A 22,138-nucleotide genomic window follows, 5' to 3' on the forward strand; every position below is an offset into this window, starting at 1 on the left:
TCAAGATTTATCCGCCCATCTTCCAACACATTGGAGTCTTATACGTCATGGAAGTGTTCGTGTGGACTTAGGATTTTCATCGGCATTAGAAGATGGTGTGAATGTAATTATGTATGCAGAATATGATAACATTGTTGAAATTGATAAAAGGAGAAATGTTTCTATCGATTTTGGTAGCTAAGTATGGTAGTTCTGAGTGAGATAGAGTTAAATAGTTATAAAAGTACAGGGCTTACACCTTTTTTTTTGTCCAGTTGATGAGTATTTGTGCAGTCGTGAGGAAATATGTGCGTGTTCATCGTGGATGTTCAAGGTTTCAAAGATGATTGTAACAAGTTTATATTGAAAGAAATATGTGTGGTGTCGGTTCGTTCTCACATTTTTACTCATTGTATTGTTAAGCCTCCATTTCATGTACGCGAGTTATCTTTTAAGAAACAAAGAGAGGTTAGATGGCTGGAAGAAAATTATCACGGCCTGAAGTGGAATGATGGTTACATGTATCTTGAAGATGCTATACAACTGTTGCAAGATGTTACACGAAATGCAAGTTTAATCTTGTCTAAAGGTATAGAAAGATCAAAATATCTAGAGAAAATTACAAAGAAGCAAGTGCTTGATTTGGATGAAATTGGTTGTCCTACTTTTAAAAACCTTCCATTGGACAATGTATTTAATAAATGCATGTACTGTCGACATGATAGTAATTTTAATAGTATCTATATTTGTTCGGTTGTGGCTACTTTCAAGTATAAATCTTGGTATCTCAAGTATTTGAAAAACTGTACAAAAATTCATCCCTTAATAATTGAAACAATAAAAGTAAATGACAAGAAGAAATGAACACATTACAACTGAAACAACATTTACTTTCGCATATTCTCGCTGCTCATGAGAATGTATATGCAGCAGATTGCTTACCTGTATCAAAAGTATCATTACCTTGTTCTGTCATTGTTAACTTGGATAATAGTAGACAAAAAGGCAGTCATTGGGTATGCATTCATATTGATGTTAGAGAGAAAGCAGAATATTTCGACAGTTACGGATTTCCGCCTCTAAAGCAGGAATTTGTCACATTCATGCAAAAGAATTCCAAAGTATGGACTTACAATACCCAAGGTCTTCAAGGTTATTTCTCTACTGTGTGTGGCCAGTATTGTATTGTTTATTTGTATTTTAAAACTCGTCATTATACCTTAAGAGATTTCTTAGGGTTGTTTTCTAATAATAGGACCACCAATGATTTACTCATTAAGTACTTGTATTCTAGAATATTCTTAGGGAAAAACAGCAAATGCACATTAGTAAAGGTTCTTTTGTCTACACCAGAAATTCTACCTATTATTAAAGGTTTCTTAAATCATCTAGAAAAACCAGACAATTGTCGATTACAAAACTTGATTCTCATTGGATGATTTTCTTATTCCCACCCAAATTTCTCTATGGAGGGAGGTGACTATCTCTCTAATGCTACTAATATATACACAACTCAGCAATGTGAATTTTTATTACCAGTTTAGTCTCTGTTCGCGTTTAGTCTCTTGTTTGGTCAAGTGTATATCTTGAGTATAACTTGTGTGATATTTTTTCTGTTACACGCTATTTTGTTAAAACTTGTGTTTATTGTGCTACATAAATCTATTAAAATGGTATCTTTGTGTGAAAATCTTGAATCCTCAATGTCTGTATTAGAGAGCACCCCTGTTATGGGAAACACAAACAGCAAGAAACGTAGAAACTTGAGTGAATTGATTGATAATATTGAAACATCTCAGAACCAGGTAACCATAGATACAGTTAACCCTGAACCTAAAGTAAAATCTGTGGTACAAAAACATCGCAAGTATCGCAGAAATTTAATTTTGGCTCATCTTTACACATTAAACTGGAGTGGTACAAAACAAATTCTTATTGGGGCAGACATTGATAAAGACTTCCAGCCAACTATCTACTTCACAAAACATGTTCCTACAAGTAGCTCTGGTGTTTATTTGGATCTGGAAAGCTATCAGGCACTCATGTCACCTGGAAATATTGAAATTATAAACCGATACTTCTCTTCAACTGAGAATTTCAAACCACATACTTTAGAAATTAATAGTTATATTAAAGTACAATTCCGCCAATTTTATAATCAAAAATCTATTATAATTTCTGATGCCTTGATATATGAAAATGTAATACCTGATGTATTTATAATTCAAGAAAAGACTTGGTGTAAACTACTTGAATTGTCTAACTGTGTAGTTTTAACTATAAAGACTTTGGATCTGTATAAAATTGGGTGTTCAGCTGTGTATAACCACATCTTCCAAAAGGCTCATGCTGTTTGTCATCAAAAAATTAACTTTAATAATCTAGATATTATAGAGTCTATTGTTAAGGATGTTTATGGTACTTTTGTCAAGTTTAACTCTGAAGAAGTACAACAACTCACATTACTATCTAACATTCTCTCTGAAAAAATTTATGTTGAGGTTTATACTCAATGTCGAGAAAAAATTGTAAATGAACTCAACTTTGCTTTGAAATTTGCATATGGCTCTTCACATGGGAGCCAATTCATGTAAATATTAGTTATTCAGCTGTAGTTTATGTATTGTTATTATTATTATTCTGTAAGTATCTTGGTAAGTTTTTTCCCCTTAGTTTAGGATAATTATACTTACTCTAGTAATATAAGATATTTTATAGTTATTCAGTAATTTCCTAATGTAAGATGTATATACTTTTATAAGATTTCAATTCAATACATATTTCTCTCTGTCAGTGTACAATTTCTTGAATATTTTGTTATTACCTGCACCAATTCAAGAAAAAAAATGATTTCATTTGTTAAAAAGAACATATATTTTTCTATATTACCACAGAAAAAGAAGAAAAAGATAAAATAATAATAGCTATAATACAAAGTACGAGTATGTATAGATTAATACAAAGAAAAAAAAAAGTAAGTATAAGGTAAGAGTACTTCTGAACTACGTAATAGTTACTATGCCTAATAAAAATACAGAGCATTTAAAAAAAATAAGAGGGACAGTAGTGTATTGAAAAAAAATTGGCATAGTTTTTAATCTTGACCATAATAATAATGATTTAAAATACATCGTAAATGTAAAGTAAAAAAAATAAAGTTGATTTGGATTGATACACATACCTATGTACTATGGACAAATTCTTCTTACAGGGTATGTAGAGTAGTAATCAAATGGGTTTATATTATCACTAACTATAAATTGACATAATTCATAGCTGATATTTTGTTGTTCTATATCTCTTTTATGATGAGGATTTCGATCTAAAATGTTTATAAATTCATAAAATGGATATATGGATACAGTGGGAACAACATAACAAAATGAACAAGTAAGTTCATGATCAACTATTTTCTCAAGTATATTTCTTAATGTAATACATCTAACAAAAGTTTTATGGACTAATAGGTCTACCATTCTAGGTATTGTATCAAGTTTTATAAAATGTTGGTAACAACGAGAACAACAATTTTCTGTTGGGAGCACTATATCATTAGGTAGATTTGAAGTTACCACATACCTATCAAAATAAACACAAAATTTTTCACCCAAAGGATTTGGGTGTTTCAAATGCTTCTTTGCACCAGCAACTATTTGAAACAATTCTTGAGGATCCAAAATTACAGCTTTATTTGGCTTGAATAAACTGATAATCTCTTCAACACTGACAAACTTCTTGTATGTGTTTGAAACCAAATTTTCATTCAAATAATAAGTTGTAACATACCGATCAATAGCCTCCGCAAAATAAAAATAAAAATTCTCCTGAATATCTTCGGCTATGGTTTTTGGAAGCATTTTAGGATTTAAATTGTATATCCAGGCAAAGGTTTCTGGATTTTTGAAAAATACAACAACTCTGCCCACAGCTTGAGTGTATAAACTCTTGGGAGATTTCATTTTTATTCTTCAAAGTATTCACGTAATTCACAAAACACAAAATGTGTACTGATCTCAAAAACACGAGACAATTTTTTTGAGAAAAACAAAATGACGAAAAAAGAAATGAAAAAAATAGTTTGCAAAAGAAATTTAAAAAAAAATGAAAAAAAAAATGAAGTAGGTTTGAAAACAATTCGCGAAAAATAGGTCCACAAAAAAAAATAACACACTAATAAACACTGCTAAAATCACAAAGTAAGAACATATGTACTTGGATACTCAAGAGCTCTAGACTCTTTCAAACTTGGGAAAACAACTGATTTTTAAAATCAATCTCTGGTTTATTTTATACCCTGCAATCCTGTGATCCTTCTCTAGAAACTTCATGGTGGCCAGTAGAAAGATCTAGGCTATTTTCTACATAATTATTATCCTTAAAAGATCATTTCTAATTAGCTTTCTCTTTAAGAAAAAAAAGAATATTCCAGAAAAAGAAACATTTCACAGTTAATTATTGGAGTTCTCTTTCTCACAAATTCCTATATATTGATAATGAATAAGATTAAAGCATTACTGGTGGTCATTAGTTCATTATAGTAATTATCTCTTAGTATTTCTCACGCAAAATTCCATTACCTGCAAAAAAAAAAGAAGAAAAAAAAGGACACTTCACCATACCTACCTAAGTACCTACATTCTACAGTTGAGCTATATGGCCATTTAGAAAAAAAAAAAAAAGATCTAGATAAGTACCTATGTACATATAATGGTTTGTCGATTTTTTCAGATTATTTGGCAATTGACAGTTTTCTAGATGAATCTATTTTGTTTCATTTTTTCAACTAAGCTTGCTAATGATTGGTCAATGGTCATTTTATACATATTATAATAGGTACTTATTTTCTACTGGCTTACCTAGTATACATTCCTTAATGTACCTAATGTATATGTGTGTGTGGTCAGTGGAGACTTCTTTTTTCTACTAATTGGTCCTCTCAAATGTATTGTATTTGTAGGTAAAAGTATATTTTCGTGTGATTTCTCATATTTCTCACAAATAGGGTGGAGGGGGAGGGGGCGAGGGGTACGGATATTGGTAGTTACACTCGCTTCTGTTAAACTAACTTTTGGTCCTTAAACCGAATCTCGGAAAAAAATATGAAGATACTTATTAGATCTGTGTGGATACACAACTGTAGGTATATACGTATAATTACGAGTACATACGTGATTGCATATTTTAAAAAAATATATAAAAAAAAACATTCTCGAATGAAAGAAAATGTACAGTTTGTACTTGAGCAAATAGACCCATATAGGTAAGTAAGTAGGTACTCGAAAAAATATACCCAAGTGTATGTAAAAAATTACGCACTGTACCTAATAATAATTACCGGGGGGGGGGGGGGTTTACAGGTCCTTCCACTTGTGTTCCAGTACCCTCCACCCTTTATAGGTTAAGGTAATGTAAGAGCTTCAATTTTACTTCCCAAAGCAAAATTTAAACTCACTGTGTTGTTCCTACCCACGTCTGAGGAAAAAAACTATAGGTACCTATCTATTTATATACACGTACGTACCTACCCACACAATTCAACGCTCCGAGTACATACACAGTACACACATAGTGTAGAAAACAAAGGCGACGAGTGTATAGGTATTGGGTTTCAAGGTACAGGGCAGGGAATGTATCGGACGCACTCCACGTATAGGAAATACCCCTTGCCGGTGGTGTGAGGGGTGAGAGGGTAGAACAGATAACACGCATCGTACCTGCAAACTACCTGTACGCGGACCATCCCTCCTCCCCACATCCCGTCTCGCGAAACACGTTCCATATAACCCTATACTAACTGGGTTTATAGGTACTGGGTGCAGAGGTACCAAAAAAGCTGGGTGCGAGTTCACGCCTTTACTACTTACATTTTCATTTTCTATGGAGCACATTATGATTTTTAGGTGGGGGGGGGGGAGAGTCAGAATAATTTTTAGATTTTTGCAGGTACTTTCAACTTTGTGTAGCTGCGAAGAATTCTTAGAATAGGTCCTGTCAGCTCATCAAAAAAAATATATAGGTAATATTAGGAATACTCTATACTGAAAGTCGCAATTCAATTTCAAATAAAACTCCTTTCACGATCAAAAAAATATATATATAACGACCCAAAGAATTTTCCCACAGCTAGTCAAATGGCCTGCATCCCAAAACAACCCAATTGGCGGTCCTTGAACTCCCATTCATCTTTCATCGTACTCTATAACAAAACAATTCATAACTATAACATGGCTTTTTCTGCTGCAAAGAGTAAGTAGGGTAAAATACGATTTTGACATTATTCGAAACAATGCGGCGATAGCCGATAGCGAATTGGCATAAGAAAAATACCCTAGTATTACCATATACATAGCATAACGTACTACAAGCTCGCATTAACCATTACATATCAATTTCCATCTATTAACCGTAACCCTTGGAATTATCGCCGATTAAGCCGAAACCTCGTGTACGTAAATTGAAAACTATAATTTCTCATTTCCCGCAGCATACACAGTTCATACGATAGGGGGAGGGCACTGGCAGGGATCGTGAATCGTGTATGTGTCTGCGGCTACATTGTTGTACGCGAGGATGAGGGTACACAATGTGGCCGTTGGTCGAATATTCGAATATTTTCTGCGTAATAAAACAACGACGACGACGACGTTGCACCGAAGCGACATTAAATCAAGCATCGTATCGCCTTCGCTTCGTTGTTGTCGTACACATGACGCTGACGGCAGACCGAACCGCCGCGCCGAATCGTACCAGCACATTTCGACGATAAAGGCAATTACATTGTTAAAACAAATTGAACATTTTTCCTACCGTGTATATATATAAGAGCGACGACTTTGAAGCGGAATAATCTTCTCTCGAATACTCGGTTGGAATGATAATTCGTGGAATTGGAGATTTTCTCGACTATCACCGCGCCCCCTCCCTTCGTCGTGCCACATTCCGCCAACGAGACGTTTCCCATTGCACGTAAACGAACCTACCCCACGGGGAACAATTTACCGCTTTACTCAAGTACTCCATTTACTTACCACCACACTAATGCTATTTTACTACAGTCACCATGACATACTCGGCTAGAAACCGATACCTATGTGTGCAGCTTGGTATATGTGCATATGTACCTGGTGTCCTAGAATTTCATTTGAGAAACCGATCAGTTGCGATGGAATAGTCTGAATAGGCAAATTTTATACTTTCATTCGAAAAAAAAATTTCGTTATTATTTTGAAAACTCGCCATCTCATGATCCCTTCCATTTTATTGAAACTGAACCACTCGTCGACGTGTATAATTTTTCATCAATATCGACAAATTCTATCACCATGCTTGAGCCCTTCCACGTAACCTAGGACACCCGGTATATATTCATGTGTATATCTACGTAAACTATAAGTAGCTTCGGCTACATTTCGATTCCCATATCAGCTGTTCATTGAAAAACTGCTTACGTCGTAAGTAAGACCTTTTTGAGCCATTAGTACCCTTTTAATGATACGCCTACTCTGCCTGCAGTTAAACTGATGTCTTCGAGCGTCGAGTAGGTATTTTACCTATACATACCATTTTTATCGCTTCGTTTCATTCGTAAAAACCGCACATAGCGAGAAAAATAAATGATCGAAATGAACTTCGCTGTTCTTATTCTTTACACCGATAGGTATACGAGTATACCGCAATATTTCACTTTATAAATGAAAAATTTTGTAGTAATTTCCTTTTCGCGAAGCTCAATTAAAATATAAATCGAATAGCGATAGGTATATAGGTAGACTATTTTTCAAGCGCAGAATTTTTATCTCAATAATAGAATGCAAAAGGTTTGATATGTTTATAAGTGATAATGCCATTTCAAACCTTCTCTGACATTACGAAGGCTGTATTTTTCTATTTCTTATCTGCGAAGTGCGAGCTGAGGTAATTTACGATTTTGTTTTCCAATATTGAAAATTTATAGCTGTATTTTCCGCCGCTGTGGCGATGGTGGCAATCTACGAGATTTTTTAAAAGATACATTATTGATTTTCCGAGTGTTTTTTTTCCCTCATTCTGGAGTCGATGTTGTTCTCGCGTATTTAAATGAGCTGCACACCAAAAAAAAAAAAAAAAAAAAAAAAGTAGCACTCGGAAGCGTAGAATAAAACAGAGGATAAAATAGTGGCAAAAAAACGAACAAGGTTTTAACTGTCAATAAGATTAAACCTGTTATTTTGTCTTCTTACTTACAAGGAATCGAATAAGCGATAAATTCTCGATAAATGTCCAAATAAAGGGTTCAGTTTCGCAGCTACTAATTTAGGTAATTTGAAAAGATTATTATTCAAAGTGAAAGCGGATTAGACTGTAGATAGATTAAAATGTGTTTTTTTTTTCAGCGAGAACGTTGAAGTGTTTTTACCGACTTTTCTCGAGTAGATATTGTATTTTTTTGTTGTGATAGTGCAAGTTGGGCAGGGGACCGATTTTGATCAAATTTAAAATTTCACCACTACTAGCCGGACATTTCGTCATCATCATCATGTTTCAAACGTTCAGAGTTTTCAAGTTTATCGAGCGACAAAATATTTTTCAATATTTTTCACTTTTAAATGATTACGCTGATGAACGACTGAACCAATTTTTATGAAACTTGAAACCTCACAAGTCCATCACCATTCCTACAAGGGAAAACAATCACCAGGATTCAAAACATTGCAGCTTTCGAGCGTAATCGCGAACAAAATTCAGCTTTTGGAAATTTCCATGGGGTGACTTTGCACAAAATTAATTAAAAATTGAACTTTTAGGAACAGCTGAACCGATTTTGATCAAATTTGAAATTTCACAACTAGGCAATTAGCCGGACATTTAGACATCATCATCAAGTTCCAAAGGCTCAAAGCTCTTAAGTTTATATCGAGCGACAAATTTTTTTTTCTATAAATTTTTTAAAACTTATTTTACATAGAAAACGGCTGAACCGATTTCGATGAAACTTGAAATCTCACAAAGGCTCCACCGTTCCTAACGAATCGTTTATTAACAAGTCGATCTTTTTTCAAACGAATTTTATTGTTTGCGTATATTATGCATGTACATGGATTTAATTACCAGTGAATTGTTCGTGAGAGTATTAATTCATTTAAGGTGATCATTCATGAACGAATTGATTATTTTTTCGAAAAAATCAATTCGCGAATGAATTGATCAATTCTTCAAATTATGAATCTATTCGTTCGCGAATGATACACCAAAAATTATTCAATTCGTTCGCGAACGAGTGACTTATACGAATCAATTCGTTCGAGAAAAGTTCACCAAAAACTATTTAATTCGTTCGCGAACGAGTCACCTATACGAATCAATTCGTTCGCGAACGAGTCACATACACGAATTCGAATCAATTCGTTCGCGAACGAGTCACTTACACGAATCCGAATCAATTCGTTCGCGAACGAGTCACTTACACGAATCAATTCGTTCGCGAATGAGTCACTTACACGAATCAATTCGTTCGCGAATAGTTCACCAAAAACTATTCAATTCGTTCGCGAACGAGTCAGTTACACGAATCCGAATCAATTCGTTCGCGAACGAGTCACTTACACGAATCAATTCGTTCGCGAATGAGTCACTTATACGAATCAATTCGTTCGCGAATAGTTCACCAAAAACTATTTAATTCGTTCGCGAACGAGTCACCTATACGAATCAATTCGTTCGCGAACGAGTCACTTACATGAATCCGAATCAATTCGTTCGCGAACGAGTCACTTACACGAATCAATTCGTTCGCGTACGATTCACTAACACGAATCAATTCGTTCGCGAATGAGTCACTTATACGAATCAATTCGTTCGCGAATGAGTCACTTATACGAATCAATTCGTTCGCGAATAGTTCACCAAAAACTATTTAATTCGTTCGCGAACGAGTCAGTTACACGAATCCGAATCAATTCGTTCGCGAACGAGTCACTTACACGAATCAATTCGTTTGCGAACGAGTCACTTACACGAATCAATTCGTTCGCGAATGAGTCACTAGAACGAATCAATTCGTTCGCGAACGATTCACTAAAAAATTCAATTCTTTCGCGAATGATTTATCAACTATTAATCAATTCGTTCGCGAATGATTCACCAAAAGTCAAGTAAATGAATCGATTCGTTGAAGAACGAGTCACTTATACGAATCAATTTGTTCGCAATTGATGCATAAAAAATTATTCAATTCGTTAGCGAATGATTCACCAACTAAGTATTAATAAGTTCGTTCGCGAGTGATTCACCTAGAAATCAATCAATTCGTTCAATCGCGAATCGCTTGTGAATGATTCGATTCGGTTGTCAACAAATCGATTACTGTACAAATTTTCAAAAAAAAATACTCAAATTGTTCGTAAAAGATTTGCATTTGAAGAAAAGTCGGTCTTCTCGCTTTCGAACGGTTTTTGAAACATGAGGAAGCTGTTACTCTGAAAAATGTTTTTGTTGTTGTCATATAGATACAAGAAGAGCACGTTTTGAGAACTGTTGAATGGGAAAAATCATACTTTTTGTACCAAACCAAATTTTTGAAATGTACGATTGAACAGCTAAGATTCTACTACATACATGATTATGAGAGTTTTTTTCTTTTATCACATTCCATAAAACCCACAATAATTCATATTAAAGATAATTTTCCACATTAGTGAAAATAAAGTAATTTTGAAGCCTTTGTTTTTATTTAATTTTTTTTAAAAAATGCCTCGAAACCTCAAAAGACGCGTTTGGGAAGCAGAAATTCTGAAAATCTCCCTTTTTTTGGACTATATTCCAACTACCAGCACATTTTAAGGGCCATCTTCTAGGTGAATAAAAAAAAATCAACTCTAAGAATCAACTTGCCATCATAATATTCCAACCATACACTGGAACGAAACTAGATTTTATTGGAGGGGGGAGGGGATGCAACCGAAAGTTTGTTGACTAATATGAGAGAAAAATACTAATTTTGCCGAATAAAATGAAAGATGATAAAACAATTCTGCCAGTTGACATTATAGGTAGGTAGGTCTTCTTACCTATAGCCTACCATTACTTATGAACAAATAAACAATTTTCGTTTTCCCTGTTCAATTTTTATAAGTCTCAAACATGGAGTTTTATTATTTTGTAAGGGAGAAACAAATTAGCACGAGCATACTGAAGGCAAAAGCTTTCAAAAATTACCATTTTTATAGGTAAAAGTACACTGTTTTTTATGTACTTAGGTATATTATAGAGTTTAGAATTTGAATGATGATTTTTTAGAAATTTCAAGTTTGAAAAAAAGCAAACAGGCCCAAACGAACGGAGGGCAAAAGCTTACAAAAATTCATATTTTGATAGGTGAAAGAGCTCTGTTTTTTTCATGTGAGGAGTTTGATTTTTTGGTTTCAAAATTTTAGAATTTGAATTCGGAAAAGAAAAGCAAATAGCCCTGAATTTCTTTAGCAATAAGACAAAGTGATATCTACTACCTAGGTATTTATCGTGCCTAAATTACTCAATAGGCACTACTCAATCATTCTATATACAGAACTTGACTTCGCATCAATTCCCCACCTACCATCGACCACCAATAATAATACGTACCTACAACTTCGTCATCTCAATACCAAACCTGGCAACTGGAAGTTCACGAAACCTTTTATTCTGTTTCAGATAACCCGATTCAACCTACCGAACCATCTGAGAAATGGCTGCATTCGTAGCAAAAGCAGTAGTCGGAAACAAATTAAACGCGGTCAAAGGTAAGTTTTCTGCGTATTAAGTAGAAATTTGTGGGCGATAATTTCGCCTCGATATGCTCCAGCGTTCTATTCTCGTATAAAACTCAACACTTCAGCGAACTTGTAAACTTCACGCCAGTTCGCAAGTCATTGAAAATTAAATGCTCGCGTTTACGCGTTCAGCATTCGCCGTGTAATTTATTTAAACCTTGAATTTCGTCCGTCAAGTGTAATATTAAATATAAATAATTCTTCGCCCGAACCCTTCCGCTTCCGTCGTCGTCGGTTCGGTAAAGTTTTCTAAAAAGCTGTTTAAAAATTAAACGAATTCTGCGACTGCTAAAAATATATATATGATCAATATAAACATAACCTATACAACTTACTTACCGTTTAATAATTCCCGCGTCAGTCAGTTCGCCAACTTTTAGCAGCACACGTAAAGTTACTATACCCGGAATGCTTTTCACGCCATTTTCGACGACAACAGCGACAAATGCTTTCCCTCGAAAAACACCATTCGGTAATTATCTGAAAGTTATTTAACATTAAACGTGAGAGACTTTTGAAAAGATTTTCAAAACAAAATATTCTCCAACGCTAACTTCGCGTCGCGTCAACTATACGCAAACAAGCGAGAAAGAAACGTTTAAATATTCATCGTAATATCGTCGTTTTCATTTGCTTTGTCCATCGTTTTCGCGAAGCCATTTAAACCATTAAATATTAATCGCACAATTTACATAAGAGTATAGTTGCCGGAGAAAACTTGCGAAAAGATACGATTAAAATCGCACCTGAAAAAAACTCTAAAAAATAGTTCTTTTAAAGTTGTAGGTATATTTTCAATAATCACGTATAGTTGAACTTTTCGAGCAGGTTGTTCAAAGCTCAGAAATTTTTTGCACTTGTACAAGGTTTGATCTATCGCCACATAACTCCGATTATTCATCATCATCATCACAAATGGAAAATATTCTAGAGTAAAAAAGAGCTCAGCCTCGACATCAACTCGATCCTCATAATGAATCGTATTTCATCAAATTTATCACAATTTGTCCCGCAGCAATACCCATTTAAAAATAAGAAAATTCTCCAAAGTCGTACTAATTTTTCAAACGTCTAAAAATTAAAATCGATACGTAAAAGTTTCAAATGGATTCCATCCTGCCTTGCAAAACTTTCTTCAAAACCATCAATGCGACGTTTTCGAGACTCTATTGTATACTGTACCAAACATCCAGTCGTAATTTTGAAGGACAGGCCAGATAGTACCTACTCGTCGTGTCATCGTGTGACCCGGAAACAACGAAAACGACTTTTCAGTATCGTCTTACTTCTTTGGTATTTCTCCAGAGAGATGAAAGAAATTCAAAAAGCATTGCTGTGGAAAAACGTTGATAAACGCGTCATTCAGCACTTATTCAGTCAATGTTCGCACGAGCCAGAGCCATTTTTACGGATAGTATATTATATAATCGTTTTTATTTTCTTCTTTCATTCTTGAATTCGTCGAATGAAACCTGTCAGATTGAATTTTTTTTTACTTCGACGGTCGTTAAATTTAACGCAACATCGGTATTTATGTAAAATCAACGTGGTATAGTATCGTTGAAAAAAAAAAAATTCTTATTTTCGAGCTTTTTTTTTCTTTTCTTCTATAGGCTTACTTTTTGTGTATGATTTTTAAACGCAGGAATATCCTATAAATTTACAGACGAACGATTTGACAACGATGTAAACATTATACTGATCAGACACATTATACCGTTATTTTTTTTTCTTTTCGGGGGAGAAAGATTTCATTGTGTTGTTGACAAGATGAAATGAGTCGAAATTTTGAAACGGAGATGAGAGTGGTATTCGAAAGGGTTCGAATTGATGGAAATAGCTCGAAGGAAAATCTTCGAATGCTAAATTTAAAGTTGTCACCATTATCGTATTGTTCTCGTACCTAAGTGGATATTTTTTAGTAAAATTCTAAATTTTCTTCAATTACCTAGATCTATGAAATTCGATTAGATTTTTTAATGAAGTACTTACCAAGACATGCATTTGCCTAAATTTTAAAGCTACTCAAGTCAACAGGGCTCCTTTCATTTGAGTCAATCTTCCTTCAAAAAATTTACAATGTTTTGGGATGCATCGCAACGTTTTAAAAAATTCTAAACAAAATAAGGTAGATGCCATTTCCTAATTTTTAATTTATGTTTTCAGTTTTAAATTTTATTCAATTTTCATTTTACCATTTCATAAACTGAATTCCAATTTTGATTTTATTCATTCATTTTCAATTTTTTTTCTTTTTTTTTGGGTGTTTATAATTTCTAGATTATTACACCCTACGTTAGATTACATTGAATTTGTCAGGTTGTGTTTTTTAACAAGAGTAATAAATTTTTCTATTTCGGAGGGGCTGTCAGGAATGGAGAGAGAGTTTTCATCTATTTGGAGAGATAATCGATCTTGGTGTAATTGGGAACAATAGAATAGTAGGTGTTGAACAGATATGGGTTCAGAAGAGCAAAATTGACATGATGGTTTAGGGGCTTTTGGGTAAAGATGGTTATGTGTGATTTTGGTGTGTCCAATTCTCAGCCTTGTTAAGATAACTTCTTCAAGTCTGTTTAAGTGGGAGAGGTTTTTCCAAGGATGAACTGATTTTTTATGTTGGAAGAGCATGTTGGTTGTTTGTTGTGACCAGAAATTTTGCCAATTCATGTATATATTTTGATTGAGAAAAGATTTGATGTCGTCAGCTGTGATTATGGTAAGGGGGGAAAGAGTAGTTGCAGATTTTGCATAAGTATCAACAATTATTTCGTTTCCAGTGATTCCAATGTGGCTGGGATGAACATACATAAACTGAATAATAAAATGGAAATTTTGTAGCTCATATAGTTTTTTAAGAATATTTTGAACTATAGGGTGATCCGAAAATAGGTTTTGTGTAGAAATCAATGAATTTAAGGAATCACTCTAGATCAAAAAATGTTTGTTATTTAGTTCAGAGGCGAGTATATCACAGAGTGAATTTCATTTTTATGTTTTATTCGTCGTCGTCGTGGTTCCTTATCCTTTACAGGACATTGGAAATCGCATTTTTGTGGTACCCTATCAGGGTGAGGCGTATGCCTATTGCCACTGCGATTATTCTAGGGAATCGACGTTGTTTCGAGCTTCCACTAGTAGTTTCCCGTTGCTTTCTAGTGACATCTACACAAGCACCTTGGAGCTAGCCGGGTAGTTTAGAGACCCTGAGCTCCTCAGTGTTGACCTCTATAGACGCTCGAACCAGTTTCAGCTTTTTGATTCTGCTAACAGATGGCGTGCATTATCTGTTAGCTCGGCTAAACTGGTAGTCCCACGGTAACTTGGCGTGTAATGTTGATAATTGCACGAAAGATTTTTTAATTACACGCACAAGCTTGCCTCTGTAGCTGGGTTTGAACCGGGTACCTTTATTTTATCTAATGAGCCATATGATTTTATTCAAAAGTTCGATTTCCCTTTTACTCGCAATTTCAATTTTGACTCTAGACAAATAATTTCATCTATTTTATTAGGTATATTCTTCACAGTTCATTTTTAAATTCAGTTTCATCCATCATGGTTAATTTCAGCTTTAATAGTTTTATTTAATCAAACAAAGGTGTTGATCATCAAAATACAGTTCAAATGAAAATTGAAAGTGAACAAAACAAACTTTAGTTTGAAATGAAAAAAACAAACAAATCAAAATGACCCTGAAATTGAAATTTATAGTAGGAGGTGGTAAAATGGACCGCCTTACATACTCGTAGCTCTTTTGCATGTAGATTTTTACCAAATTGAAGTATTTTTGATTATTTATTCCACTTGAAATATATGTAGTTAGGCATGTTACCTACAGGCGGAATGGATCGAAATTTCGACTTCACTTTAGTTTACAATTGAACTTTAGTTTTTGTCATTTTAAATTCTATTTCATACTTCATCTTAATCTTATTTTCAGTCCATTTTAAAATTCATTTTCAACTTAATGTATTTTTAAATTCAATTTTTGTTTTAATTTATCAACGGTTAAGTATAAACACAAAAATGAACATGAAAATGGAAAGTGAATTGAAATCTAGTTTGAAATGAAATTTAAAATTTATGTATGTATGTTTAAAATAAATTGAAAATAAAAACAAAGTCCAATCCAAATTCCTCTCATACTTCAATTCACTTCAAGTTTGATTTCGACTTTATTTTTGAGTTCAGCACTCTTGATAATGTACATTTTAAAGCAGAAATTTTATGGAGAATTTCAAATTTAATTCAAGTTAAACTTGAAAGTTAATTGAAATCAAGAATGAAAGGAAATTAAAAATGAAATGAAAATTGTCAATTTGAAATTAAAATGATAGGTACCTATCTGATTCAAAATTGAAAATGATATTAAAATTTGATCTAAAATTACAATCAAAAACATAAATAAAATTGAAATAGTTGCGAGATAAATTAACTACTAATTGAAATTATCAGTGTTGGTGGTTTAAAACTCGATCGTTTAAAACAGCTATTTTAAATGCCCAGAAAAAAAATATTGGTGTTTAAAACATAATTTCTATTTAAAACTGTTTTTATTGTTTAAAACTTGTTTTTTTTCAGACCTTGTTTTCATTGTTTTTTTTTAATTATTTTGAGATTTTTGACCATAGATTTATCAAGAAATTTTTAATAAATGATTATGTTTTTTTACACGGATTTTTACAAGAATCCACAATCAGAATTCTGGGACTCTGGGTGGATTGTCAGTTCATTTCTGATAAATAAAATCCATTCCTATAATCTACTACCCAAGTAGATTATGGATTTTCAATAATCTGGATTCAATCTGTTCACAGTTTGGTAAAAAAACAGGCGGATTTTTAAAAACTGTTTATATTATTTGTAAAAAAAAAAAAAAAAAAAAAAACAAGGATTTTGACAATCTATAATCCAGATTATACTAAATCCATGTAAAAAAAATGTACTTTTTACATCACTTAATAGGTATTTGATATCTGTCAAACGTTTAAAACATACCTATAAAGGCAAGGCAATATATTTTTTGAATTTTATTTACATTTTTTGACTAAACAAGAACAATAAAATCAAACAAAGTTACGAAGTACCAAAAAAGTCTGAAAAAAAACAAAAAAAAACTGAATCTGAAACCACATTTACACATAGAAAAAACGAAATTTTTTGTTTCAAACGTGTTTTAAAAACGTTCAAAACAGGACAAATTTTACACTTATTGAATTTGGGTTTAAAACAACAAATTTGTTTTAAACATACAAAAAAAAACTGTTTTTTGTTTTTTTTTCCAACACTGGAAATTATAGAATTAAAATTGAAATAAGAATTTGAAATTAAAAACTTGGTAAGTGTACCTGACATTGGCATTTTTTTACTTGAAATGTATGGTATACATTAGTTAATGTTTGTAACTTTTTAAATTTTGAATTCAGACCATCTACTTACTAAAGTTTTTTGTTTATCTTTAAAAATTATCCTGGAATTAATGTTTACAACGTTTTACAACCGAAAAAATTAAATTTTAGGAATCTTGAAATGTTCAAGTTTTCCTATAATGGATCGTTGTATACCTTAATTTTCAACTCTCTTAAGCCCACCTAACTTCTTTAATGTATTTGGATCATTTTTCACATCACATTGTTTGTTTGTCTTCCAAAATATATCTACATAATACTTACACCAGGATTATCCGCTAAGATTTCAAATTTTTGAGCGTTTTCAAACAGTTGCATCTGCAATTTTCAATTATGTAAGTTCAGAAAAATTGTATGTGACTCTCCTCTGAATATATAATTAAATCACAGTCTCACAGAAAACGTTTCATTCTGGTCTCTAACTTCCATTTTAAACCCTCCCTTGCTTCAGTCGATGAAAAATGTAGGTATGATCGTGCATGCGTATTTACGGCAAACTGAGTATGCAATTTTATTAACACCTATGCACGCAACATGGAAGCATACCTATACTCACAGCGATGAAGTTTTAAACTAATTATAACTTAATGGGTGAGTTTGCGAATAATTTTGGTTAGTTTTAGGACTGCAGGAACATATTTTGGATTGAACCTAATATCATATTTGGATTTCAGGTATCAAGGAGGTTACCTATTTGCGTTTCACATAAAAATTGAGCTAATTTCGTCGTTTGATTCGAATTGAGTCTTTAAATATTCATTTGATTTTTGAAACTGGTCAAACTCCGGTTTAATAATTTTAATGACTCCCACAATTTTCTCATTCAATAAGTTATAATACTAAAATAACGAGACTTTTCGATTCTCACCTCTCATCTGTTAGTTAGGAATACGAATCCTTTGATCAATGATAATTAAAAATTGTTTAGCATGTATTAAAAATGTTTTAATCCATCCTTCTATAAAAATTTTCTTTTACTAAATTTCTTCTTTGTACGAGTTGATTCATTCAACACAATAACAAACCACGGATCCTTGAAATAAATAAAATCACACAGCTATAAATCATGCCTCCGAATGTAGAAAATTTTCCATTATGGAAACTATTTGCAAATTAAGCAAGTACCCAGAGCTAATCTACGAGTATACGCTCGTAACAACGACAAAACCGCCGAAGCTGAACCAAAAAATATTATACATTATATCGAAACGCACATAAATGTGAAACTTAATATTACATTCACGTTTATATTTAAACTTAAATATTAGTTAATATCAAAACACGGTAGCATACGCTGGTAAAATATGTAAACAAAGCTCGAGCGAATAAAATTTCGCGTTTGCAAACGAACCTACGAGACCCGTCAGCGTTTTCAAAATATTATGCAAATAAACGCTAAACGAAAATTTCGTAATTCGAATATTTTTCAATTTATTAAGCGTAGAAATATTTAAAATTATAAATTTTTCAAATAGAAAAAAAAACCGTAAGAAAAAAAAACCTTTGAACCTAAGAAAAAAAGTACCTACGTTTTTTCTGCTCTTCAAATAGTTACCCTTCTCTGTTTCCTTCGTCGTGACCCATCACATCGTCACGTTTTATCTTCTACTCATATATATACGCCAATTTGCTGTTCAAAAGTAGCGAGTTTTAAATCCCAAAGAAAAAATTTACTAACAGGTTCATTTTATATGTGTATACATTTTTTTTTTTTTTGCTCTCAACTTCTCTCTTCTCTCTTTCACCTTATTTTTCCCCCAGCAGCTCCTCAAACACCATTTATTTATTTCGTTTTATTCTTTTCGTTTATTTGAAAAGTGTTAAAATTCCTTATAGCTCGATTTAAATTCAACACCGGTAACGTAAGTTTTCACTCGCTAGGGTCAAATAAAACTTGGAAAATATAAGCTACGATCTGCAGACAAGTGAATAACAGATAGAAGAAAATTGGCTTTCACACTTTGTTTTATTATGTATATATTCGCATTCGTTCGCGCGCTATTACATCGACACGCAACACAAAAAAAGTCTCGTATTATTGTGCAAAATACCAAAAAAAAAAGAGAAAGAGAGAGAATCGAGAAAAAAAAAGAAAGAAAAAGCCAGTTATACGTAACGAGTCACCGAATATGTAACCTTGAAAGAAGAAACATAGTATTTTAACGCTTGATACATAAATTTATAAGAATGACTTTGCTATCCGGTGTTCTTTTTATGTTTTCAAAAATTTTTACTAATATTTTTGCCAACAAGAGCACAATATACAGTAGGTACATATATAAAAATGTACCACTAGCACGTCTCGAAGTACACATTCGACGCGTCCGAATTATTATCTAAATCGTCCCCTCTTCTACACTCGTCATCTATGGTATTTCGACCCGATCTTGCGACTTCTTTTTTCTGAAACTTTAAAAGCCGCATCTTCTTGTAAAATATCGCTTTGACGTTGTAGATTAATGTCGGGTTATTTTTATGGTCTTCTTAGCCATTTTCTTGAAATATGGTGGCCAAAGCGCTCGGCCATTTTCCTCTATGTCATATGCTTTCAATTACCAAGAATGTGTATCGTTTTGCTGTTTCCCTTTTAACCTTTTTGCTGCATGGTTGCGAAGCTCTATAAAAATATCGTTCAAACGTTTTCAAAACTTTGATACCTCTGTGCACGTGTTTTTCTAGAGTTTACATATATCTATAATATGACTGTAGTGTAGGTACCTATTTTGTCTATGCACTTTAAAATTTACACAGAATATTTTTTAAATGCTTTGAAATGAATCATCGACCATAATCAAATTCTAAATAGGCTGTTTCAACTTTTAAAATTGATATTTTTTCAATTACATTTTTGGTTCATTTATTTCAAAAAAATGTAATCTCTGGGGAAAGTCATTTACAACAAATAAGAGCGCAAAGTACTCGTATCCCTAAAGGCTAAATCCTCATTGAAAAAAATACCTGGAAACCAAAGAAAAAATTAGACAATAATTACTTATACCGACGTAGCCTACTTTAAATTTGAATTTTTTGAAAAAATTATGATTTTCTGGACCAGTTTCCAAGCATCTATGACTCCAAAGAAAATCTCAGCCGACTGATGTGACTTGCATCAAATTGATTGTCCAGCTAAAAATGCCCCCCCCCCCCGAAACCACCACATTTTTGTACAGCTTCAATTTTTTTTTTACAATTCCCAAGTTTGGAACTCGATAAAATAAAAAATAGGAGCCATAAATCCTGATGGTTATCAAAATCTAAGCACTCTAAAAAAATCCTGTTTTGAATTTTGGGTCTTCGTATTTGAAAATCTATAATTCGATAAGTATCCATAATTTATTACTTTTTTGATGGTTTGAAATTTTTCACGCTCTCTCCCCTCACTTCTTTGGGGCCATTAATAAATTCTACGGGCAATTCTTCTTTACCAGCGTAACACAAGCAATGCCAAACTCGATGGAAAAGACGAGATCTCTAATCTGTCACTTGTTGACACGACATTTTGTTGACACCAATGTTGATACCTGAGGAGTGAAAAGTCGATATCAAAATCAACTGTCGTCTCTCACCATTTTTTGTCTGGACAAGGTCTCGACATTGGTGTCATTTTTTGGAGTGTAAAAGAGGCAAATTTGATTGAAAATGTGCAAAATGTGCCCAAAACTCTTTTTTTTATTCAAGTAAAATTATTCTCAAAAATATTTCACCCTAAAAAATGTTTTTGAAAGAAAAAAACTTGCCTTGGGTAGGGATCAAACCACCACTAGACCATTGCCACTGTTGAGTGAAGAGGCCTTAAAAGAGTATTCAGTCCATCTTATCATGGACTTGGAAAATTTTTCTTATTGTGTTGTCAACTCAGACATTGACAAATGAGTCGGTAACACTTCGAAATTTCTAAAAATATTTTATAGATCTTCAACTCAACTCAACTTTATTTTTTGCCATAGGCAGCATTGCTGCATTTACAATGTCGACTTCTTTACTAACAAAATATTGAAAAATGAATAATAAAATGAAATAATATGAAATAAAATGAAATGAATCCGCCATGTACAGCATTATAGAGGTATAGGATTAGCACAGATATTTAAATAAATGCCTTCAATAGAAATAATAGAATCTAAAAAAAAAAAAAAAAAAACATAATTGCAATAAATCAGAAAAAATTACATTATAAAAAAATTGAGATATTTTGTACATTTATCAAGATTCTTAGAATCATTTACAACATCATAAAATTATCGATTGCACAAAAAAAATTAAAAAGAAACAATGATGCTGTATAAATGATCATGACTAATTGACTATTGAAGATGATAAATCAAAAATACAAGGAGTCGCTTAAAGTTCAGTTTCTAATGCACTCAGTTATGTAACAGCGTCCATAAATACTCATGTATTCAATAAAATGCTTTTTTTAGCAGCCATTTTTTCAATGTTTTGGAAAATAATTTTGTGCAATTGATAATTTTGATTTCATTTGGAATTTTGTTATAAATTTTTGCAGCCATGAAGTCTATACTAGCTTGGTAAAATTTAGTCCTGAATTGTGTGCTATGTAGTTGTTGGCTATTTCTAGTATAATGACTATGTTGAGGGGTATGTAATTTTACTATGCTTCTTCACAATTTGGGCTATCAGGTATTTATGTATAAACAGGGTAAGGTTAAAATTTCATTTGAAAGAAAGACATTCTTGCATGATTCTGTGACTTACATTTGATAAATGATTCTTATTGCTCGTTTTTGTATATATTACAAAAATTGTCTGCATAAGACTGATATTACCGGCCCAAAATACCAAGTCATATGCCATATTAGAGTGGAACATTCCATAATATGCCATTTTTAAAGTTTGCACATTGGTGACACCTTTTAATTGCCAAAGAAGATAATTTATTGATGATAGTTTCCCAGCTAAATAGTCTATGTGAGCAGTCCAAGTTAGACTGGAGTTGATGTA

At 32.7% G+C, this 22,138-nt stretch overlaps 1 protein-coding gene across 4 annotated transcripts in view; it reads left to right on the plus strand.

Moving 5' to 3' along the window:
* Nucleotides 1-22,138, plus strand: part of cpx (complexin) — a 478,766-nt gene that overhangs the window by 281,878 nt on the left and 174,750 nt on the right. For all 4 annotated transcript variants that reach the window (XM_065358572.1, XM_065358569.1, XM_065358571.1 and 1 more), the window contains one exon: nt 11,647-11,735. In XM_065358572.1, the coding sequence (XP_065214644.1) occupies nt 11,681-11,735 (55 nt within the window). In that variant the 5' untranslated portion in view covers nt 11,647-11,680. The remainder of the gene's footprint in view (nt 1-11,646; nt 11,736-22,138) is intronic.

This window comes from Planococcus citri, chromosome 3 (assembly GCF_950023065.1).
Source record: "Planococcus citri chromosome 3, ihPlaCitr1.1, whole genome shotgun sequence".
NCBI classification, from domain to species: Eukaryota; Metazoa; Arthropoda; class Insecta; order Hemiptera; family Pseudococcidae; genus Planococcus; species Planococcus citri.